The 25,928-nt window shown below is 34.0% G+C and overlaps 1 protein-coding gene across 15 annotated transcripts in view; it reads left to right on the top strand.

Annotated features, from left to right (window-relative positions):
- The window catches only part of CEP44 (centrosomal protein 44), a 50,129-nt gene that overhangs the window by 20,577 nt on the left and 3,624 nt on the right, over positions 1-25,928 (top strand). For 6 of the 15 annotated variants that reach the window (XM_055385855.2, XM_055385857.2, XM_019025876.3 and 3 more), the window contains 4 exons: positions 2,399-2,569; positions 3,560-3,766; positions 4,495-4,570; positions 9,660-9,784. In XM_055385855.2, the coding sequence (XP_055241830.1) occupies positions 2,399-2,569; positions 3,560-3,766; positions 4,495-4,570; positions 9,660-9,784 (579 nt within the window). Of the gene's footprint in view, positions 1-2,398; positions 2,570-3,559; positions 3,767-4,494; positions 4,571-9,659; positions 9,785-10,023; positions 10,062-10,828; positions 13,832-25,928 lie in introns of those variants that run through there. The other 9 variants (XM_004040645.5, XM_055385860.2, XM_055385862.2 and 6 more) reach the window with 2 other exon arrangements.

Below are 25,928 nucleotides of genomic sequence, written 5' to 3' on the forward strand. Positions count from 1 at the left end.
GTTTAACAGAAAAATTGTAATGAGCCCTACTCATAGAGCCAGTTTTTGATTATTTATAAGTGAATTATTCGGCAATCTTTTTTAAAAATAACTTTTTATTATGGAACATTTCAAACATTTACAAACATACCCATCATCCAGTTTCAGCAATTTATCAACTCTTTGCTAATCTTGTTTTGTGTTTATTTTAAATCAAATCTCAGACATAATTTAATAAATATTTCAGCGCTTGTCCTAAAATGTAAGAATTGTTTTAAAAGTCATAACCCCAATTTTATCATCACACATAAATTATTGGTAATGTTAGTAATGGTAATATTTTGATATATACATTATATGTGATAATTTAAACTTTTTTTAATTTTTAAAGATTGGTGTTCCTTTTGCAAAATTGCTGTGTGTATGTTTAAAATAATTGTAGGAGGGTCTTCTCAGCCCAAAAGCTTCTTAAGCTGATAAGCAACTTCAGCAAAGTCTTGAGATACAAAATCAATGTGCAAAAATTGCTAGCATTCTTATATACCAACAACAGTTAAGCTGAGAACCAAATCACAAACAAACTCCCATTCAAAATTGCCACAAAAAGAATAAAATACCTAGGAATCTAGCTGACAAGGGAGGTGAAAGATCTCTACAAGCAAAACTATAAACCGTTGCTCAAAGAAATCAGAGATGACACAAACAAATGGAAAAACATTCCATGCTCATGGATAGGAAGAATCAATATTGTTAAAATGACCATACTGCCTAAAGCAATTTATAGATTCAATGCTACTCCCATTGAACTACCATTGGCAGTCTTCAGAGAACTAAAGAAAACTACTTTAAAATGTATATGAAACCAAAAAAGACCCAAATAGCCAAGGCAATCCTAAGGAGAAAGAACAAAGCTGGAGGGATCATGCTACCCAACTTCAACTATACTACAGGGCTACAGTAACCAAAACATCATGGTACTAGTACCAGAACAGACACGTAGACCAATGGAAGAGAATAGAGAACCCAGAAATAAGACCACACACCTGCAACTATCAGATCTTCAACAAACCTGATGAAAACAAGCAATGGGGAAAGGATATCCTAGTCAGTAAATGGTGCTTTGATAACTGCGTAGCCATATGCAGAAGATTGAAACTAGACCCTTTCCTTACACCATACACAAAAATCAACTCAAGATGGATGAAAGACTTAAATGTAAAACCCAAAACTATAAAAACCCTGGAAGACAACCTAGGCAGTACCATTCAGGACACAGGTGTGGGCAATGATTTCATGACGAAGACACCAAAGGCAATTCCAACAAAAGCAAAAGTTGACAAATGGGGTCTAATTGAACTAAAGAGCTTCTACACAGCAAAAGAAACTATCAGCAAAGTAAACAGACACCCTCCGGAGTGGGAGAAAATTTTTGCAAACTTGTATCTGACAAAGGCCTAATATCTAGCATCCATAAAGAACTTAAAGAAATTTACAAGAAAAAAACAACCTAATTAAAAAGTGGACAAAGGATATGAACATCTACTTCTCAAAAGAAGGTATACATGCAACCAATAATCATATGAAAAAAACTCAACATCACTGATTATTAGAAAAATGCAAATCATAACCACAATGAGATACCATGTCACGCTTCTCAGAATGACTGTTATTAAAAAGTCTAAAAATAACAGATGCTCGTGAGGTTGTGGAAAAAAAGGAACATTTATACACTGTTGGTGGGAGTGTAAGTTAGTTCAACCACCGTGGAAGACAGTGTGGCAATTCCTCAAACATCTAAAGACCATTTGACCTAGCAGTCCCGTTACTTGGTATATACTTAAGGGAATATAAATTGTTCTGTTGTAGAGATGCATGCATATGTTCATTGCAGCACTATTCACAATAGCAAAGACATGGAATCAAGCTAAATACAATAGCAAAGACATGGAATCAACCTAGATGCCCATCAATGATAGAGCAGATAAAGAAGATGTGGTACATACACACTATGGAATACTCTGTAGCCGTAAAAAATAATGGGATCATGTCCTTTGCAGAGACATGGATGGAGCTGGAGGCCCTTATCCTTAGCATATTAATGCAGAAACAGAAAACCAAATACCACTTGTTCTCACTTGTAAGTGGGAGCTAAATGATGAGATCACATGGACACATAGAGGGAAACAAAACACATTGGAGCCTTTCAGAGGGTGGAGGGTAGGAGGAGGTTCAGGAAAAATAACCAATGGGTACTAGGCTTAATACCTGGGTGATGAAATAATCTGCACAACACACCCCCATGACACACATTTACTTGTGTAACAAACCTGCACATGGACCCCTGAACTTAAAAGTTAAAAAATAAATAATTGTGGGAGGAAAACATTGAAGTGTTTCTTACATATTTTTCTCTATGCAGAAGAAAGCTGTGGTGATTCGTCACTTGTATAATGAAGATAATGTTGACATTTCTGAGGATACATTAAGTCCAATAACAGATGTTAATGAAGCAGTTGATGTGTCTGACTTAAATGCTACTGAAATAAAGATGCCTGAAGTAAAGGTTCCTGAAATCAAGGCTGAGCAACAGGTAACAACTTTGGACTTTTTAAATAGATGCCAGTATTTTTTACTTAAATATGTGTAATTATTTCAGCCTCTAAACTTTGGAATATTTCTAGCCTTTTGAATTATTAATCATGACATTTTATCTATGTTACAATTACTTAAGTGTTAATAAGTCTGCTAAAATAATTCAACAAATATTTGCTGCATATGTGTAGGGTGCTGGGCTAAGTGTTGGGGTGATGCAAAGTAGAATAAGATATGGTACTTGGCTTTAAGGAATCTACAGTTTAGTGAGACATAGAGATATGCTACTTTGCATAGTGGAGGTTCTCTACCACCTATTTTCTTTATTGGTGAATGGAAAAGATTGGCACTTTATTGCCTATTCATTTTCCTTTCTGGGTCCTTGCTGTTATTTTCTGTCTCTCTTAAAAAACCATTTCTATTACTCTTAATTGCCACAGACCCCAATATGTCTGATCTCTACTGTTTCTGCTAAGACTTCTTTTTCTATGTTTCTATGTCTTGTGATTTCTATATATCTCAGTATATCAATATACAGTTGGCACTTACAAAAACTGCCAGATGGCCATTGGACCTACTTCCTGTTATATGGCAGACCGAACAATCTCAATGCACTAAGTGTTGTTTTTGGTCATTTCCTCTTAGCTTTGTGCTAAGCGTTGTTTCAAGAAGCTAGTTAATAATAGTTTTATTTTACTAGCTGGTATTAAGAGAATCATGCAAATTAACTCATTATCAGAAGAATCATATGAAATAGATAATGCTCTTATCTCTTTTTTTTTTAATGAGGAAATGGAGGCATCAAGATCATAAATCTCAGAACTAGTTTAAGTGGCCAAGTAGTCTCCATCCAGAGATAGCTCTCTTAACTCTCAAGCAGGATGGTCTCTCCTAACTGTTGAGATAACACTGTGGAAGTGAGAATACATTAATTTTAAGGAAATTTCAGTTTGTTTAATTTTATTTTTAATCTCTCTAACCTTTTTAGGATGTGAATGTTAATCCTGAGATTACTGCACTACAAACTATGCTTGCTGAATGCCAAGAAAATCTTAAGAAACTGACTTCGATAGAGAAAAGGTTAGACTGTTTGGAACAAAAAATGAAAGGAAAAGTGATGGTAGATGAAAACACCTGGACTAATCTTCTTAGTCGTGTCACTCTTCTTGAAACAGAAATGCTTTTGTCTAAAAAGGTATTTTCCTCCTTTAACATTTATAAAATATCTCAGATATAACAAAGTTTTTTTTTGATTGTTATATGTGTATTTTTTTGGAAATGCTAAATATGAGAATATTTGAATAATGAGAAAATGTCTAGTTAGAATGAAGTCCTGTTTAAATATAGCCTGTATGTTGTTGTGGCTGTTGTTTCTCTCTTCATTGAATAAGATAATCTGAAAAACTTGTCAGTTGAGCTTTTACAGATGTTAATAATACTTGAAGAACTTAAAATGAGGTAAGAATATGATAGATATTATGAAAAGCTTAAAATTATTTTATATCTTTTAATAGTACAAATGACCTATTTTCATAGGGTAGAAAAGATACAGAAGATATTGATAACTCTTCCTATCTTTTTTTCACTCATTTACTTCAATCATATTGTGAATTTCATAGAATAGTTACCAAATTTACCATTGCCTTATCAAATCTGAGAAATTTGTTTTTTTTACTCAGGATTTCAATTTCTGGTCTGTCTTTCCTTCTTAGAAGGTGAAGTCAAGTAGCTTGCTATCTGCTTCCATATTTAAAACATTTCTTATATGTAGGAATATACAGTATATGTATTGCTTTAATAAAAAATTAAAAATATTTAAACATTTATCATGGTACCTTTATATTTTATGCTCAGTATTAAGAATATAAAATGAGAGGGTTTTTCTTTTTATTTCATTCTAAATATTTAACTGTGTTATTCCAGAATGATGAATTTATAGAGTTTAATGAAGTTAGTGAAGACTACGCTTCTTGTAGCGACATGGACCTTCTGAATCCTCGTAAGTTTGTAAATACTATGAGAATTGGTATGATGAGTTTTCAGAAAAATGATTGTTATAGTAATTTTAATATTCTTAAGCTTTATTGTTTAGAAATTGCAAAGCTCCTAGAACAAAGAAAATAATGAACCTACAGACTACTAAAGCCAAGAATTGCTTAACTAACCAGCCTACTTATTTCACATAACATAGTGGGTGAATAAATTTCAGTGTACAAAATTGAAAATTTTTAGAGATATTTTACTGTTTTAATCATTCGAGAATAATCAAGTGCTCTAGGATATTAACGTTGGCCTCCAAGTTTTTAAATTTAAGCTTAGGTAGGTAGTAGCTTTCTCATATGTAAATAATAATATGTAAGAGAAGAAAACACATTTGTCAGTATCTATAAAGTATTGCAAACTTCTTCCATGTGAATAGTTCACTGATAATGATAAAATGGGAAAGATCTGATATTAGGATAGGTCTTTTCCTGGTCACTTTACTAGGCTACTGATATTTTGCTTAGTGTGACTGAGCAGCAAGGATAAGATTTCTGTTTTTCAGTGACAGCTTTGTTTTGATTGTTATGTATTTTTAAAAGATCTAAATTTTGTGCCATATCTATGATTAAATCATAGCTATAGAAGAGATGTTTTGTCCAATTGAGAATTCATCATTAAGTTAAATTTTTAATATCTGTGGATTGTTAACATTATAAAATCTTTCAGCTCTACTATATGTGTAACAATAAAATAATATATATTCTAGCACTAACAGTGTGCCTGGCACGATTCTAACTACTATATTAACTCATTTAATTCTTGAAGTAACCATGCAAGATAAGTACTATTTTTATATTTTACAGTTGAGGAAACTGAAGTACAGCAAAATTAAGTAACTACAGCAAAGGTCACACAGTTATTGAATGGTAGATCAAATTTGAATCCAGGCAACTGATCTGAAGTTTTTTCTTGACCACTGCATATTTGGAGCACATATCAATATCATTGCACAAAGAACAATTTCAGTGATTAGCTTGTTAAATATAATTATTTGAGATGCTATTTAAGGCAACTAAATTTATTATAGGCTGCAGATTTCAGATTTGGTAAAATGTTGCCTGTTTTATTTATCCATTCATATATCTATTCAACAAATGTTAATGCTTGAGTATAAGATCCTTGAGAGCAAAAACTATCTTATGGTCTGCCTGTCTAGCACACAGAAAGTATGTCGGTGCTTTTATCACCAGTATTTGCATATAGTAGAGTTTAAATATTTATTAACTGAAAATATTGAATGCTTGTGATTTGCAAAACATTGCCTTTTTCAAGTTTGATTTTGCATGCTCAGGCTTATTTTTTTTTAATGACATGATTATAGAATATACCTTTAACCTATTTAGAAAACACATGGCTAAGTTTTTTTTTTTAATTTTTTTAATTTTTTTGAGATAAGGGTGGTCTTACTCTGCTGCTCAGGCTGGAGTGCAGTGGTGCAATCATAGCTCACTGCAGTCTCCTAGATGTTAACTCCTTGGCTTAAAGTGATCCTCCTTTCTCAGCCTCCTGAGTAGCTGGGACTACAGGTACGTGCCACCACACCTGGATAATTGTTTATTTATTTACATACTGTTTTTAGTAAAACGAGGTCTTGCTATGTTGCTCAGGCTGGTCTTGAACTCCTGGGCTCAAGCAATCCTCCCATCTCTGCCTCTCAAAGTACTGGGATTACAGGTGTGAGTTAACATGTCCGGGTTCACATAGCTAAATTTCAACAACTGTGCCAGGACTGAAAGTAATTAACAGGCCTCTATCTGAAATGGATTACAGATTATGATTAGGGTGAATACCTGGTCTCATAGAGTTTATGATCTGATCTAGATTAATTAAAAGACTCAAGTTTATAAAGACTTACACATTATACCTTATACATGCTACTTGGAAATAGGGTTTGATTTCATTTGAATGCAGAGAGCAATAATTTACTACTCTGAGTTTAGGATCATATTAAATCAGGAATAGTTTTTGTGAGGTTCCAGATTTGTTTTGCCTTTATCAGGAATACAGTGTTCCATGGGGAATTGTAAGGCACCTTAATGTCTTGGTAAGAGTGAATTAGCAGAGGCTTTTAAGGATTGGACTTGTGTTGGATAATTTTGGAGAGGGTTTGAGGAAGCAAGGGCTATGGGTGCTGTCAGGGAGCAGGAGCAATTTGATGATTGATGGTAAAAATGAAATTTTTAGCATAAAATAAGTACTCATGTTAGGCAAGGGGGGCTATATCTGCTCGTTTATGTGGTTACATGGTGCCCTTGTTTTGTCTATGTTCGGACATGAATGGTGGTTTTGGGTGTGTTGTTTCATTATGCTAATGAAGTGACCTCATGTGATGTTCTTTTTCATGAAATTATTTATATTCATTAGAGGGTACAGTAGTTTAGGTGTTAATTGCCAGACAGGGCACCAACTGTTAGTGCTCCTTTTTTGTTTGCTTGTTTGTTTCGCTTTGTTTTGTGCCTTTTTTCCCTCAGAGGAAAAAAAAAAAAAAGAAAGGTGTGCTACCACAGAAGAGTGTGGTTTGTTCCTGTGTGACTAGCAGGAAGGGTACATGTGAGCACCTGAAGGAAGCTGTAGCAGAAAAGTAGAAAGATCAAGTCATGGAGTTTATCCCAGAGTCGTAGGAAGATTTTCAGCAAGGCTAATATTCTTAGGTTTGTGTTTCACAAAGGTTATCATCAAAGCAGAATAGTGATTTGTTAGGAAAGTAAGATAGGCAAGGATAATTTGAAGAGAATTTTAGTAGTCATTATTTCAGAATAATAATGAGGGTCTCTACTAAGGCAATGATAGTGAGGATAAAGAGCAGGTGATTTATTTGGGAGAAATTTAGATGTTAAAATTGATATGCCTTGATCCTGATAGATACAAAAAGGGTGAAGGAGAGTAAGGAAGGTAACACTGACTACTTGTGTTTGGCTCATGTGATTGGGTAGGTGATTGTTACTCTTTAATAAAATAAAAAATTCAGGAAAAGGAGAAGGTTTGGGAGAAATAATGAGTTCACTTTTGAGTATAATAAATTATGTATGAAATCCTTAAGACAGAATAACTAGACATCAGTTGGATACATACATTGGTCCTTGATTTAGGAGTATTGGCTTACAAATTATTAAATGGTAAAGGACCCTACTGATTCCCTTCATGGAATAAGGTGATAAGCCTCCAAAGATGGCAGTGAAAGATTAGTTTTTACGTGGTAAGAGTTGGGTAGAAGATTTCATGTCCCATACCCCCATAACCTTAGAAGTAGAAGAGTCCCTTTCTTTACAGAGACTTCTTAGCAGTCACTACTGAAGTACATAACAACTGGTGTCAGGGTCCTTGTGTAAGTGGCTATTACCTTTCCCCATTCCTTTCCAACCTGAACTCAGTTACCAATTCTTTTCTCAATCCCCTATAGCACAGCTAAGAAACTATTAATGTTTAAACAAGTAAGGCTTTACTAAAGGTTCAGGATAGCAATAAGAAAAATTATAGGAATTAATGTGCAGTTAACTGATCTGGCTATTAAATATAGTTGGTGTTCTGTAATGGTCCACTCTGTAACCTCTGGAATCCTCTGTAGGAATAACTATGAATAGCCTGCCAGCCTGCCAAATACCAGCTTTCTCCCACCATGAGGCACACTCTTGAATAAGGTTAGACACCGCAAAGTCTAGACCCCAAAGTGGAAGACAAAGAGCCATTCCTTCACCCTTTATCTGTCTTCCCGGACCTGTTTCCTTTTCCTAGGGCCCCCTCCTCTTTTTGGAAAGATGTAAGAAATGTTCAGGACAACTATCTGTACCCACAGAAAAAAATCCAAGATTTAGTGCATAGTAGATATAGTTCCTGCCTAATTTCAAATTATTTCTTAAAATAACCTCTTGTCCATAGCTCCTACTAAAAGATCTGGGTTTAGGTAGTCTTCAGAATTACACCCTGTAATCTTGACCTCCAGGCTTAGCTAATTGGATTAAGAGTAGACACCTGACCCAGAGAATTCCAGCTCAAAGTGTGATGAGTCAAATTACATTCTCTGTCTTAGCATTTGGAATTAGGACACCACGAGTTAGTTAGTCAAATGATATTGAGCCTGGGCCGGGCTGGCCATGTGGTGGAAGTTTATGCTGATGAGTCAGCAGAGAAAGCCATTCTACAGAGAAGAGTGGAGGGATGGAGCAAATGGCAGAAGTAGGCAAAAGAGACTGTGGCTCTATGAGAGATGAAAATTAGTCTTCTAGTTGTTTCAGTTCTCAGTGGTAATAGTTTGTTCCCCAATTAAGGTTGTCTGTGTAGGCTTACAATAAAGCTCTCTTTATGTGAACCAGTTTAAATGGGTGTCTAATTTTTTTTTTTTTGCATTGCTTTTGCAGCCAAATGTATTCTGACTGAAACACAGGGTTTGTAGGATTTATTACGTTATCCGTAATCTTCTCTAATTGATATTTTTGTAGGGGAGATGCCATCATTTTGTCAAATTAATATTATCAGGATATTTGAAATGTTAGGTTTTTCCGTTTTTTAGAAAAAGAAATCTGTGGATCTTAAATTTTTGCATTACTTATTTTCATATGTGTCAAATCAAGTTAGAATGTTTCTTGATTTTTAAAAGATATATATGGTCAGTTATAGTAATAGTTGTCACTTGCCACAGAACAGTCGTAAAAAAATTTGTGAAATGCTTAAATGTTGCTGAATAAAAGCATCATGACAAATTCATGGATACTAATTATTTAATGTAAATATCACCATTTTAAGAAAAGAATATACATGATTGATTCAATAGGTTATATTTTAAAATAAATTATTAACTTACCTGTTTATTCAAACTGATTGCTATCATGATAATAATACTGCCTTTTGTAATTTTTATTGGGCAATTTTTAATATCTAGATCTCCATATGAAAGCTGTTACCTTAAGAGTACTAAAAACTCTTTGATCTATGCGGATAGCCATTTTTAATTAAAATAGTATGTTTTTCTTCCATCTGTAAATAATATTTTTAGATATTTGACTCTTCTGTGAAAGGAAAAGGTAATCTAAAACTTAATTTCTTCACAGACAGAAAAAGCGAAGTAGAGAGGCCAGCAAGTATTCCTCTGTCCTCTGGCTATAGTACAGCATCATCAGATTCAACTCCCAGAGCCTCTACCATTAATTACTGTGGTTTGAATGAGATTTCAGAGGTAAGAAAATGCTTAGATTATTTCCTTTCTAAATTAGGAAAACAAGCAAGCATTAGTTTTTGTTGTAAATATTGCTAGCAAGAAAAATAGCAAACGCGAATCTTAGTCTCTCAAAATTCTTTCATAAGTAAACAGTACTTAATGCAATGTTTCAAACTGTGTTTTGTACATTCTCGGTCCATCTTTGATGATGGTTTACTTTGAGAAATCATCTAAATTTGTTGCTTTTTAAATTAAAGGAAACAACAATCCAGAAAATGGAAAGGATGAAAAAAATGTAAGTAACAGAAAGGGGCAACAGAAATTCATTTCTCTATAGGGAATTGTATTGGATTACAGTATATATAGAATGTGCATGTGTGTTTCAAACCTTAAAGGTCTCTCAGTCAGGTGTGGAATTTCCTTCAGGACTCCACTGGATAATAAATCCACCTACAGTTATGTGTTTGTGAGATGAGTCACTGTTTTAGTTTCCAACAAGCGATTTAAAACTTGTTGGAATTGTTAATGGAATTAACTGCAGATAGAGTACAAAGATATTTTTGGTTGGTAACTAATCAAGAGTATTATCTATTTTTGATAACTGATTTATCAAAATATTAAATAATATATATAGATGGATGGTTTGGAGACATTTTCAGTGTTGTGAAAATATCACTGGTGTTTTTCGGCAAGGTATTGATAAGATACTAAAAATGATGTTTTTGTCTAGTACAAATGGTGTGATTTTTCTAAAGAGCAGTTCGAAGGAAATATGAAATGAAATTGCATATAAGATGATTATGCAGCCTACTACTATAGAAAATTATAATATTATTTTGAAATGCAAAAAGTACTTAACTTACACTCCAAGAATATGACTCATAATTGGCTCCTCTTTGTCTTCCCTCTGGTCATACTTAAGTTTATTCATAGTAACTGTACTTATAGATAAGAAAAATATTCAAATTTATTTTAGGCTAAAAAGCATAATTTCAACAACTAAAATGCTATGCTTTATTATGAATTATTGATTTACTTAATATATTATTTATTATATTTCAGGTTTGAAGAAACTGCAGAGTTACTGAAATGTCCAAATCACTACTTGTAGGATTTTCTACATGAACTTTTTTCTAGGACTTTGGTTACTATACATATTGTATATTTTAAGAATTCTTTATACAATTTTAATATACTGCAATACTGCAGTTTTTGACAATTTGGATTCCATTTGGTATATGAATTTTTGCATTCATTATTGAATAAATCTTTTAATATTTTTGAGCAATGATTATACTGCTTTACCTTGTGTCACTTTTTTTTTTTTTTTAGGAAAAACTCATGTTCCAGTATATTTCTCTTACAGAGTGAAGTCATTAAAGCACTGTATTTCTGTGTTGACAGTTGTTGGCAGTGTGCTAAGTAATGTTTTTTAAAGCACAGGCTTGAGGACTATGGTTTACATCCTGTTGGAAACATTCCAAATGGGACTTGTGTATTATACCCAGGAGGCTCTCATATATACCATCTTGGCATCTGTACTGATGAATAAGTTATAATGAACAGTTAAAAATGCTCATTGAAAATTAAATAAAACAAAAAGACAGTTATTTCATGCTTGGTCAAAAACATCAATACCTTTCCAATTAACACTGAGAAATTAAGGTTAAGATTCTCCTTCTGTACTGGGAAACAGGCTGGAGGACTGTGGTCCTCAAGTTTAGACCAAGAGGACTGTGGTCTCAAGGTTCACCATGAGAAATGTGTTGAACATTTTCGTATGCTCTATTGTATAATTTTTTTTGGGAGGGGGTGGAGTTTCGCTGTTGTTGCCCAGGCTGGAGTGCAATAGCACGATCTTGGCTCACCGCAACCTCTGCCTACCGGGTTCAAGTGATTCTTGTGCCTCAGCCTCCTGAGTAGCTGGGATTACAGGCATGCACCACCATGCCCAGCTAATTTTGTATTTTTATTAGAGACGGGGTTTCTCCATGTTGGTCAGGCTGGTCTCAAACTCCTGACCTCAGGTGATCGGCCTGTCTTGGCCTCCGGCGTAACACTTTTTAAGACCAGTGTAACAGAAAGAGAATGTAGCCATTCTAGCCACCATTAAAAGATACACAGTGAGGTGTTGTGTTTTGTTTTTTTAATGATGAAAAGTTACACATTTTTTGGAGAGAAAAGTCTTAGCTGAAGTTAAATCAATGGAAAAATGAAATTTATTTTTAATATTACTATATGAATTATCTTTTTTTAAACTTGTAGATAAAAGTGTAGCAGTAATCCCAGAAAATCCTCAAGAAAATTGACTTCATTATTTGGAAGGAAAATTAGTATTTTTTTTAATACTATATGTACCATCTGATTATATTTTATTTATTCATCTATTTATGGCATATATGTATAATTCTATATTACACTGTCAAATATAAAATATGTTATATGAGTAGAAATCACTTAAATTTTTTTTGTGTTTGTGAATTAGAAACAGTGTAAGAAATCACTTTTAAGAAAACATTTTTAGAATTCCTTTGTTTTTTTTTTTTCTTTTCTTTTTGAAACAGGGTCTCACTCTGTTGCCCAGGCTGGAGTGCACTGGCGTGATCTCGGCTCACTGCACCTTCTGCCTACCGAGTTCAAGCAGATTCTTGTGCTTCAGCCTCCTGAGTAGCTGGGACTATAGGCCTGTACCGTCATGCCTGGCTAATTTTTGTATTTTTGTAGAGACAGGGTTTCACTATGTTGCCCAGTCTGTTCTCGAACTCGTGAGCTAAAGCTACCCGCCCACCTGGACGTCCCAAAGTGCTAGATTCCATGGGTGAGTCACCATGCTTGGCCACATTTTTTTAGTATTCTAATAAATAGTTGGTCATCAGAACTTTAAAATGATAACCTACAGAAACATACAATTTTGAATTTAACAGAGTTTCAGTAAATATTTCCAGAATTAATGAAGCATGTTAGCTCTAATTTTTTCAATTGTGAGAGAAGTACATTTATAAAAATTAAGAGGTTAAGAGGTTATAGTTACAAGGGAAAAAACTTCTGTATCGATTAATTCCTAAAATATCCGTACCAGCATGGAATTACAGCACCACCTTGTGGTTAACATGCCAGTATTTTACCTTTTGTTAAAACAAGTGATTTCGCATCAAACAGGATATTTTTTCCCTTTTGAAAAATTCAATTTTAAAAAGAAACATTTTTGAAGTTTTCTTGTGGAAGATAGAAAAAAAGTTAAGTCTCTTTCTGCCCTTTCTTTTTTTCTTTATGTAGTGCAGATATACACACAGAGAAAGGACTTAAAAAATTTCTAATCTCCTAGTTTATATACAGTGTGCAAAATATAAGTAAGTATATATTGAAAATATAAAATATTTCATATATGTTATCAGGTGGAAATTTAGAATCCAAATTTTCTTAAACTTTAATAACTTGTCTAACAACTCTCTAATAGGGACTAAAAATCAACTCAATATATCATACATTTACACTTACAAAGAGTCTTTATCCAGACAACATAATTTTTGGAAAAATAAAGCAAATTCAACTTTATTGGAGTTATTGGACAGATCAGCAAATTGTTATTTTAAAAAGTTTTCTTGTTTAGGCAATTTGGTAAGTGGTTTCCAGTTATGAACTAGCCACTGTTGATTAACTTGAGAAGGTGAAGCAGGGGAGTTCTGAAGAGATTACCTGGAGCTACCTAATTAACCCTAAGTTAAGTAAAATTTTCACTTTCATTCTTTTCATTCTCTCATAAACTGGTTGAAAAAACACTGTACTACCAACAAAGGTGTCAGTTGCTTGTGCTGCCCTGTCTATGTTATGCTCTGAATAGGTCTCGGTAAAGATTATATGGAAATACTATAAAGAATACATAAGGTAAAATACTAGTCAGAAAGGGTTCAGAAGAAGTTAGCATCAACTGTATGAAAATTCTAGGTAAAGCTAAGTACTATTGAGTTGGAAAAAAGTAATTCTATCATGTTTGCTTGTTTTCCTCTACTGTTTTTAATGTGATGTTGTAATATATTTTAAAAATAAAACTTGAAAACGTTGGGACTTTGTTTCCTGCCATTCATTACTCATAACTTTATATAATTGATACACACTTCAGGAAGCATAAAAATTAATATAACCTTCTCAATTTTATAAACTACAACACTTTTTGAGCTCAAATAACATTGTAGCTTTGATTTTTACTTTTTAACAGTCCCCCGGTTTGTCTCCTTTTTTTGAAACTAAAGGATATAAAGAAGGTGAAGTAGAGGTAGTGTGAAACATTAAACTACAAAATTAAAGCTTTAATTGTTGTGTCTCTTGAGTTTTAATGTTCCTAGTGAAAATGACAGGTTTCTTATCCCAGTCAGAGAAGAAAACTGGAAAGTCAGTACAGCACTGACAGCAGTAGCACATTCAGAACATGCAAATTTGTTTTTGAAGAGGAAATTTTTAAAAATTCATATTAATTTTATTATGACTTATGTTTATTCCTAATACTTGTGGGAATTAGGAGTATATATATATATATATATATGGTTTTTTTTTCTCAGTGAAGTCCACTAAATCACTAGTAAAAATTTAATTTGATTTTGCTTTTTAATCATTTAAATGTAAAATATTAAACATAGGACTTATTCAGTAAGTATCCCAAATGTATAAATTATTTTAATTTTATGTTAGAGGGATGGGTGGTAAGAAGAAAAGTAGAGAATCACAGAAAAGTTGAACAGTCAGGGAATTAGAGTGATGAGAAGGCTGAATATTTTGGAATAGTTCCTAATTCGTTTCAGTCCTTTAGTTCACTTAAGTTGTTATGTAGTTGGAGTGCAAATCAACTTATTAAATCATGAGATGTAGCTCTTAAATATTTGTTGTTGAAACCCTGAGGCACTTGGGACAATGCAACAGAATTCTGTACGTGTTTCTTATGTCTCTTGGCCGTCCCTATAGATTTACTTTTGCAGTTTCCCAGTAATGTTTGCCCCAGGTAGCTCTCCTTTCCAGGCTCCCCATCAACAGTATTTCTGTGTTGGTTATCTTGTCTCTGAAACTTCTGAGCTTTTCGAAGACTGTATCTCTGTTAGGATATTTATGAAAAAAAGGTTTTAAAATAAGCTATGGAATAGTTATTTGTAATTACAGTTGTAAAACTCTATTAGTTTGAATTATAGTAAAGATTGATCATTTTTAGACCCATGACTGGCTCACCTTTTTTTTTTTTTTTTCATTTTTCCCATTCCCCACTTTGATGAGAAAGCATTACCTTCTGTAAGTCCTCGTAAGGTGGAGGACGTTTGTTTGCATGCCCTTTGCTATTGTATGGGAGGCAAAACTTTACCATCTTAGGGTCTCTGGCTAGGCCTGAGAATTGAATTGACATAAGATAAATTAGCAGGAGACAAATGGATTTTCCCATGTACATGGGAGCCCCCATAGGAAAATGAACATCCAAAGAAGTGGCAAAACCTAAATGCTTGTATAGTAGGTTGAACGAAGAGCAGCAATTGTGGAAAAGTAACTAAAATGTATGAAGAGGCTAAACAAAGGTAAGTTATTTTAACAGGGACTGTTTGTACGGGTTTTTCTCCACCTCCACTCATCTCTGGTAGCAAGAATGCCCTTGTACCAGGAGGGCATCTTTCACATGGAAGTTTTCTCCCTTCAGTGATACTTCTTTTTTCCTGGTGCCGGGAGGGCAGTGTCTCTTTTGCATCTGCTGATTTTCAAGTGCCTTTAGCTCAAAATAATCTTATGCCAAAATGGCATATTCTGCCACACTTCACTATCAAAAACAGTACATAGACTGTCACTCAAAGATTACTACTACTACTACTACTACTAGTCCATCCCCTGTCTAAGCCCTGTTATTTATACTGTGCAATCCTTTATATTATTTCATACATTCCCATTACCACTGTATTCAAGGTTTCTCATTCTTTGCTTGCACTGTTCACTGATCTTGCCTCCTTGAGTGTATCCACACCAATACGAAAGTGTATTTTTTAAAAAATTGATTATGCCATGTTGCTGCTAAAAATGTATCTTTGTGTTTCTCCTGTTAATAATGAGTAGAGCCCAGCTTTTTATGCTGGACAGCAAAGGCCTTTTTCTTTGAAGTCTTTGTTTCCAGTGCCCTCTACAATTCTATAGAGAATATAAATACACAGAACTCTCTTAAAAGTGTGCTTTCAAACACCATTTCTTTTGTCTAGAATGACTTTTCCTTTCATCTGGCAAGTTTCTGCTTATCCTCAAAGACCAAATACCTTTCTCGGAAAAGCTTTTCTCAACTGTAGAGGCCAAATTATCTACTTCTGTCTCTTTGCTGCTTTAATGCCCTTTTTATACTTTTGATTTTTATACCCACTTTATAGCTATTATTTATTTGTATGACTTTAATCCTCATTAGTCTTCCAGCTTTCAGTCTTTTTTCTAATGTTTGTTTCACCTAGTGCCTACCATTTATTTATTCATTACAGACTAAATGGTACTAATAATTAGTTGTTGACTAAATGAATATCAAATACATTATAATGAAGGTTTCCAGATAAGCCAGGTTTTATTAAGATAAAGCAAGGTTTTATTAAGGTAAAGCTAGGGCCTGGTCAATCATACTATATTCTTTTCTATGGGAAATGTATTGACAGAAGGAAGATGTAATCATGAATTCTAGAAAAGAGTCAGCCAAAGATGAATACCTCGTTGATAGATTAATAAATACATTTAGAATGAAAGTTGATTGAAGTGTCTACTAGTGCCAGGCACTGGATATAGGCAGAGCTAACGATATAAACATGGTTCCTGTTCTTACCGAGCTAACAGCTAAGCAGCAAAGACAGTTAAATACACAATAGCAATGTGTAGTACTGTGATAAGGCTAGGCATCAAACTGATCAGCGTGGAAGGAAGTGATGTTTATCTTAAGTCCTAAAGAGTGAACAGAATATAGCCAGGGAAGATGGTTTACGCAAAAGGACTAGCATAAACAAAGGCTTGAAAGGAAGAGCATTTGAAAGAAATTCACTAGGGCTAGCATACTGAGTGTGCTGTGTGTGTGTGTGTGTGTGTGTGTGTGTGTGTGTGTGTGTGTGTGTGTGTCTAGAGGTCAGTTGACACAGGCCCAAGGGGCAGCTTGTATCTTATTTAGTGAACCATTTAAGCAGCAGAATATGATAACCAGATCTGAGTTTTTGAAGGATTTATTTTACTGCTTTAATATGGAGAATGGGTAAGGGGGCAAAACTAGAGGCAGAGAAATCAGTGGGAGGCTATTACAGTAATCGAAGAAACATAGTAAGAGTGACTTGAATTATGATGACAGTGGAGATGGAGGGAAATAATGGGATTTGGAGCAAATGTAGTACTTCCAGTTTAAGGACTATCTTCAATCTAGTATCTGGACTGAGAGATAGCAAAAAGATACTACACTAGTGTTTAATCTGATATCTTGCCTAATTGGTTCCGTCTGGAATCTTGTTAGAAGTGCAAAATCTCAAGCCCTGCTCTTGACCTGCTTACTACATTAGATTCTGCATTACACAAAGAACCCAAAGAAATTTGTAGGTACTTTAAGTTCAAGAAATATTAGTTTACATTCACATACTTCTTGTTTTATTATAACAAATGTTATAACTAACATTTGAATCTAAGCCTTCAAATTCAGATTCTCTGGAATTGCTTTTATCTAAATATATACAGCTTCTTGTAATTCACATTTAGTATCTTGGACTCCTTAGCACCTTTGGTTAGCGTTTTAGGGTTTTGAATGCATTTAGTTAAATGATTTTTTTTCCTCAGTCAAATAATATATAAATAGGAATTAAAACATCCTTTCTTCAAAATTAGGTGTAAGCTTTGTACAAATAACTTGTTTGGTCCTCATCAATAATGATTCTTTACTAAGCATGCGCAATTCATACCATTAGCCTCCATCTTTGAAATATCTGTGTTTATGTTGAAAAATTTCCTAGTTTTTTACTTTTAATTATGTTGCCCAAAGTACAACAGGCAATATTCTGCATACATATTTGTTTTTCTGTATTATGTCATAGGGTGACTTTTCTGAAGATATGGAAAGCAATTATTAGAGATCCATGTTTCACATTTAATTTAAAATTCAGTAATATATGGTCTTACAAACTTTTTCTGAAAATCGTTTGTCAAGGAAACCTCATTTGAGTAGTAAAATGAAGTAAATGAAGGAGTAAAAAAAGCGTCTTAAGTTTAAGAAAATACAATATTTAGAAGGCAGTTTCCATAGATGAATTAGGTGCAAAGAGAGTGAGAGGAGAGGAAAACAGAAACCACTAGGAGTTCTTAAACTTTACCCAATCAATATGTGTCTTGCTTCAGATTTGCCATCTTCTGTTTAAGTAAGCTTTGATTTACTGGGTAAGAATCTGATTATTGTTTTTAAATTGTGATCATTTTTTGTTGATATTCACACTAGGACATTTAAAACAACACCACAGTTGAGGGCTTTTAAATGAAGATCAGTAACAAACATCAAAATGTTTAAAATTTATTTTTTCACACTGCCATGAGAAAGTAGAAAAATGTTTAAAGTTTAAAAGCATTTCAGTATTCCAATTATCCTCTCAATTTCGCACCATTTTTTAAAATCATCATTCTCTTCCACCTTCACTTTTTATATACTATGCTTTTTCACTTTCTGAATGTGATGGGCTTTCCGTGACTTTACAAATGCTGTTCCATCACCTAAAATGTTCATTTGTTCTCCACTCTTCATTTCCTATCCTCTGCACCACATTGGCTGGTAGAATTCTACTCATCATAGGGGCTTCAGATTAAACATAACTCCCTCCAAATAATGACCCCTAGGTCCCTAGAATAGTTTAGATTCCCTGTTTATGCTATGAAAAGCACCCTGTAATTTTTCTTCATTTCGGTTTGTACATTATAAACCTACTATTTGCAATTGTTGCTTAAGGTTGCCCTCCCTGCTAAACTATGAGTGTTATGTGAAAAGAGATCCTGAATTTTGTTTACTGATGTGTTCTCCATGCTTAGCACAATGCTTGGTACATAGGACATTCTTATTTTATTTTGTGGCTTGACAAACAATTAAGATGTCCTCCCATCCCCCATATTATGATAGAATTCAAATTTTGTAAGCAACTGTTAGCTGATTTTTAAATTCAATATCTGAAATTAATTTCATTTTAATTTAATGTCAACTTTATTGTTATACTACATTTCTGTATTTGGTAACATATTTAAATGTAGAATATAGTATGTAGCATTAATGCCCAACTTGGTAACTTTTAAAATAGTTTCTCCATACTTTAAGCACTGATATTTTTGAGCCTAAATGTGAGATTTTCCTAATAAAAAGGTGAGGAAATTTTATGATATTTTTGAAAAGTTACTCAAAAAAGTACACAGGTCTCATTTAAAGCACTAAAAGGCAGCAAATTTTTAGAGAAAATGATATTTCTGTTTGCGGCAATATGGCATACAAGGTATTAAAAAATATGAAAAACTCCTGCAACAAATCATCAAACATTCTTGAAAAAAATATAATAAATATTTATCGCAGATATCACAGGAAATTAAAAGAAATCCCTAAAGGCCAAAAGAAGAGGAAGCAGAAATTCAGAGTATTATGCTTGCCTGAAGCAGCAGCTGCCCTGAGAGATTGTTGATATTAGAAACTAAGGCCTTGAGAGGTTTTCCCCCCTCATGTTTTTGCATCAGCATTTATTGTGTTATAATTTACATACAATAAAATTCTCCAATTTCAGTCGTACATTCATATAGCCACCACCATATTTAAGATATAGAACATGCCTCTTTGCAGTCATTCCTCTGATACCAAACCAGGCACGTTCTGCCCATCCTGCAGTAAGCCAATCACTGAAACAATGAGTTTTGCAGTGGAGAAAAGATTTTATTCATGAGGCAGCCAAGTGAGGAGGTGGGAGAACACCTCTCAAATTCTCCTCCTTGAAGTTGGGGCATTAGGGATATTTGTGGGATAAAGGAGCAAGGCAGTCCAATGCATGGAAAAAGTTAATTGGTGGTAAGGAAAAGTGAGGTAATTGCTGATCTGTGCGAGTGCAGTTAAGTTTCATGGCTTTTCATAGGATCCATGTTCGCAAAATGGTGTCGTTGGCACAATCTGAGGGTGGAGTTTTTGGCCTTCTGATGTCAAAAGGGCACTCACTGGGCATTCATACAGGCCATTGGAGGCTCAGTGGAGTCAGTCAGCTTGAACTGGACAAGAGCTGATCCTAATTTCCTGAAAAACAAGCAACTATTAATTACTATGGTGACCTGTACATCAGAGATGTTATCTATAAGGAAACTAGTGGAAGTTTATTTACATATTGCTTAGTTGCATTGACTTCGCTATGTAGGTTTTAAAATCAACTAGAAGCAAGTGACTACAAACAAGGCAAGTTAAGTTTGATAGGCCTAATTAGGTTAGCCCTGGGTTTCACCTTGTCCTTCAGCAACCACTGATTTGCATTCCATCATTTTAATGTTGCTGTTGCTAGAGTTTTATATTAATATCATCATACCATATTTAGTCTTTTGTGTCTGGCTTCTTCCATGTAGCATAATGCTTCTGAGATTCATCCATGTTGTTGTATGTAGTAGTTCATTCCTTTATATGGCCAATGAATATTTCAGTGTGCTAACATACCACAATTTCATCAGTTGATGGACATTGTGATATGTCCAGTTTGGAGGTATTCCATTTTATAAATAAAGCTGCTATGAACACTGGAACATGTGTCTCTGGACACATGTTTTTACCTCTCTTGGGTAAATGCCTAGGAGTGGGATGGCTGGGTCAAATAGTAAAGTTATGATTAAGTTTATGAAAAACTGCCAAACTCTTTTCCAAACTGGCTGGCCCATTTGCTTTTCCCACTAGCAATGTATGAGAGTTTCAGTTGCTCAGCATCCATACCAACACTTGATTTTGTCAGTCTTCTAGTGGACGTGTGTGGTGTAAACCAAAAGTTAAGGCACAGTGTTATGTACTGTCTTGACATCTGGTAAACTGAGAAGGTTTCAAATGGCCTAACCAGAGGATCCCCTCCTCACTCTCCTTCCATGGATTAGGTACCCTAGCCAAACAACCACTCCTTAACAGAGGGATCAGACACTTACCCCTGAGTAGCAGGGTTTCAGTTCCATGCCAGCTGTGAAATTGTTCCAAGAAACCAATCATATATTCCTGTGGGAACCAGGGGATGTCTCACCCTCTTCATATTACAAAGTCTGCCTCCCACATCTCTCAGCTGTTCTCTGTTCCCAAATTCAACCTCCATAGAGCAGGCAGTGTCCTCCCCTATAAGCTGTGAGTACATATGACTAATAAGCTGTTATCAGTTTCATCTGCGTTGTGCTGGGTTTTGTGTTGGACCTTCCCATAACCCTAGGTGGGAATTCCTCCCTCACCAACATGGTGAATAGGGGGTGATTAAAACAGTGTGTAATGGTCTCTCATGGTAGTTTTAGCTTACATTTGTCCAAAATGTTGAGCATAAAGTATTTATTTGCCATTAGTATATCTTCTTTGGTGAAGAGTCTATTCAAAGATATTCCCTATTGTATTTAGGTTGTTTGTCTTCCTGTTGGGTTGTAAAGGGCCTTTGTTGAACAGTTTTGCAAAGATTTTCCCCCACTCTGTGGTTTCTCATTCATTTCATTAACAGTGTTTTTAAGGAGCAGTTTTAAATGTTTATAACATCCATTTATAAATTTATTCATCACTGAGAGAGGGGTGTAGCCATGTACAGTCACTCATGCCTGTAATTCCAGCACTTTGGGAGGCTGAGGTAGGAGAATCATTTGAGGCCAGAAGTTCAAGACCAGCCTGGTCAATATAGCCAGATCCTGTCTCTACAAAAATTTTTTTAAATTAGCCAAGCATAGTGGTATGCACCTGTAGTCCTAGCTACTCGAGAGGCTGAGGTGGGAAGATAACTTGAGCTGAGGAGGTTGTGGCTTCAGTGAGCTATGAATATATCACTGCACTCCAGCCTGGGTGACAGAGCAAGATCCTGTCTCTAAAAATAAAAAAGAAAAAGAGAGGTGTTGAAGTCTCCAACTAGAACTGTAGATGAAGACTAAAAAACTTTTATTTTTTCTTTCGGTTCTATCATATATTTTTAAACCTGTTTTTAAATGCATAAACATTTAGGGCTGCTATTTCTTCATGATAAAGAGACTTATTATGATTTGGCCCTCTTTATCTCTGGTAATATTCTCTCCTGATATCTATGTTGTCTGACAGCCATTCCAGATTTCTCTTAGGAAGTGTTACTACAGTATTTATTTCCCATCTTTTTACTTTTAATGTATCTGAGTCTGTGCATTTAAAGTGGGTTTCCTGAAGATAACGTAATTTGGTCTTGCTCTTTTATCAAATCTAAAAATCTCTGGAATGTTTAGATTATTTACATTTAACTTGATTATGGATATGGTTCAAATCTACCACCTTCTTATATTTGTTTTCTGTTTTTATCATTTGTTCTTAGCTGCTTTTTTTGCCACTTTTCCTGAATTATTTTTCACTGGATATTTTTTAATGTTTTTTATTTTTTTCTTGGCTTATGAAGTATCCTGTGTGTGTATGTGTGTGTGTGTGTCTGTGTGTGTGTCTGTGTGTTTGCTCCAAGATTTGCAGTATATGTATTTAACTAACTATAAGCTACTGTCAAATATTATACTACTCATTTTTCAGTATATATATTTAACTTAATATAGGCTACCTTCAAATATTATACTACTCATTTTAAGTATAACATAAGAGCCTTACGATAATATACTTTTCATTCTCTCTGCGCCCGCCAAGCCTTTTTTTGTCAAACATTGACTTCTACATATGTTATAAACTGCAAAACATTATCGTTACTTTTGCTGTAAGCAATCCATTATCTTTTTAAAAGGTTTAAATAATTTTTAAAAAGTCTTTTATATGTGCCAACCTATTTACCATTTCCAGTGCTATTTATTCTTTCATGTAGATCCACATTTCTTCTTGATATAATTTTCCTTCTGCCTGAAGGGTTTCCTTTAACTTTTCTTGTAATACTAGTTGCTGGTGATGAATTCTGGAAAAGTCTTTATTTCACCTTCATTTTCAAACGAAGGATACAATTTTAGATGAATAGGGACTTTTGTTTTTTTTGTTTGTTGTTTTTCATTCTTTTCAGTAATTTAAAGATGGCCCTCCATGGTCTTTTGGTTTGCATTGTTTCTGATGAGAAATCTACTGTTATTTTTATCTTTGTTTCTTTATGGAATCTGTCTTTTTTTACTTTGTCTGCTTTGCTACATTTGAGATTTCTCATTACCACTGATTTTCAGCAATTAGAAGAGCTATGTAGAAAAACTAAAATAAACTACAGACAGTTTTTTAGAATTAATAGAATTTGGCACATTTTTAGATATAAGATCAATATATCCAAACCAATTTTACTTCTAGATAGGAGCCATAAGTGGACATTTACATATATATGTAGATATATTTATATCTACATATATATATAAGTAGTATGTGTGTATATGTGTGTGTGTGTATATATATGTATATATATATTTAGAGAGAGAGAGAGAAAACAGATAAATGGTATCAAAAAAACAAACGTAATAAAATATGTGCATGAACTTTATGTAGAAAATTATGAAACTTATATAAATTAAAAACAAAATATTAAAGAAAACCTAAATAAATGGGTAGACATACCATCTTCGTGTTAGGAAGACTCAATACAGATTCATTCTCACCCAGATTATAATTTTAATTCAAGTAATCTCAAAGTCTTGACAGTTTTTTTCCCCCAGAGTCTAAGATTATGCATATTAAAGAAGAGAAAAATAGAAAAGGTAGCTAAGACAACTTTGAGGAAGAAAAACAGGGTGGGGGATTTGTCTTATATTTAAAATTATTTCCTAATTGTAGCAATTATAACAATAATTAAAATTTTTATAGCAATTGTTGTAGGGCAGACAAATAGGCTAATTGAAGAGTACAGAGGCCTCAAACAGACTCTACAGAATATGATGTATGACAAATACTGTATTACTGACTGTAGTGGGGAATGGATAGATTATTCAGTAAAAAGTTCTAGGAATACCTGGCTATTTATGTGGACGGGGTGTGTGTGTGATGAATTTAGTCTTGTTTCACACCATTCACAATCATTTTCAGGTAGATTAAAGACATAAATGTGAAAAGAGAAATGAAAGGACTGTAAACAGTAATATCAATACCACCTACAAGCTAAATCTGCATTTTGAAAACTTTTCAGGTGATTATATGAATATTAAAGTTGGAGAAACACTGGTAAAGGAGATTTATCTTTATAACTTTGGGTGGGAAAATAGTTTTTAAAAAACACAAAATGCACAAACCATAAGAGAAAAAATAAATTTGATATTAAAATTAAATACTTCAACTACTAGCTAAAAGATAGCCTTTTCCCAGAAGTTGTCCCAAATAGGTGTCAGAAAGCTTAACTTAAACTGGCTTAAGCATGAAAGGGGATCAATTGGCTCATTAATCTGATGACCAAGGGGGAACTGTAGACAATCCAGAACCCAACATTTCCACCAAGAAGTAGGAAAAGGAGAAAACATCTAAGTTGTGGCCATGTGGCCATTCCAGTCCCAAAGGGCTGACTGGTTGGATAACGGAAAGAAAGGAAGAGGATATTTCTGTTTTGAGTAGATGATGGTTACCTAAAATGTTGGCAGTGGTCCAGAAGATAACTCAATATAGATAAGGAACTTTTGCTAGTTTTTCTAAGAAAGAAATTTTGTATTTCCATAGTAACTATCAGAAGAGACTGGAATTGATACAGTGATTTGTACTTGAATGAAAAGCTGCCTCATAGAATTCCAGGAGGAAGCCAATATCTCGAACAGTGCAATTATAAGACAGTGTTTGAAATGCTGGAGGAAGCTTCAGTCAAAGCCAGGCCTACCTATGGACTTTTCAGTTCCATGAAGCATTGATTAGAGTCTTATGGTGTATCCAGAAAATTGTCTGTAATTTTTAGGAGCAACTCAAACTTATTTCTTTCATTTTTTTCCCTCATGGCAAAGAATTTCTCAACAAATATGATTTTTTAACCATAACACTTTGACATATATAAAAGATATTGTTAATTTACAACTCAGGCTAATTAAATTCTGCATAGAAGTTATCAATTATGCTTAACTTTTCAAGCCTAAATCATCCTTTAACAATATAAATTAAAATAGGTTTCTATTCTGAAATTACATAGAAAAACTTATGATAAACCATTAACATTTAAGATCAGTGTGTACAAGAGTAATGGCAATACTTTTCCTTTTTTTTTTTTTTCTTTTAAGACAGAGTCTCTTTCTGTCACCCAGGCAGGAGTACAGTGGCACAATCATAGCTCATTGCAACCTAGAACCCCTTGGCTGAAGCAATCCTCCCACAGCAGCCACGTGAGTAGCCAGAACTACAGATGTGTGTGTGCCACTGCACCTGGATTTTTTTTTATTGGTATTTTTTCAGATTTGGGATCTCACTATGCTGCCCAGGCTAGTCTCAGACTCCTGGCCTCAAGCAATCTTCCTGCCTCGTCCTCTGAAAGTGTTGAGAGTACAGGTATGAGCCACCAAGCTGGCCCTATACTTTTCCATTTTATTAGGAAGGTGATTCAGGATGAATAGGAAAATATCATGGGAAAGCCCTTTGCTCAAACACAGACACACACACAGACACACACACACACATTTTAATAAGAGTTAATTATAAGAATTTTTAGAAAAGTTGTTAGCGCTTTCCCTCTTAGTACACAGTTTTAGTTGGTTTTACATTGTAAATGTTAAGGAAACGTGTTTAAATTGTTTTGATATGCCTTCAAAGTTATAAAAGTTATAAAGTTGTCAATGTTGAAATATATTTGGTATTTTAGCATTATCTTGCTTCCAGGATAATGTTCTCACACTTTATAGCTTGAAGTATGTACTTTACTCATGGGAACTAAAAATGTTATGCTTTGAGAAACCAAAGGGGAAAAGTTCAAAAGGTACTTCATAACTTTTTTTTTTTAGGTTTAGAGAAAGGATAAGACTGTTTGGATTATGTTCTTCTCTAATTTAGTTAAAAAAAATTAATGAATATATGGTAACCTTCAGG

The sequence above is a fragment of the Gorilla gorilla genome, chromosome 3, assembly GCF_029281585.2.
Source record: "Gorilla gorilla gorilla isolate KB3781 chromosome 3, NHGRI_mGorGor1-v2.1_pri, whole genome shotgun sequence".
In the NCBI taxonomy this organism is placed as follows: Eukaryota; Metazoa; Chordata; class Mammalia; order Primates; family Hominidae; genus Gorilla; species Gorilla gorilla.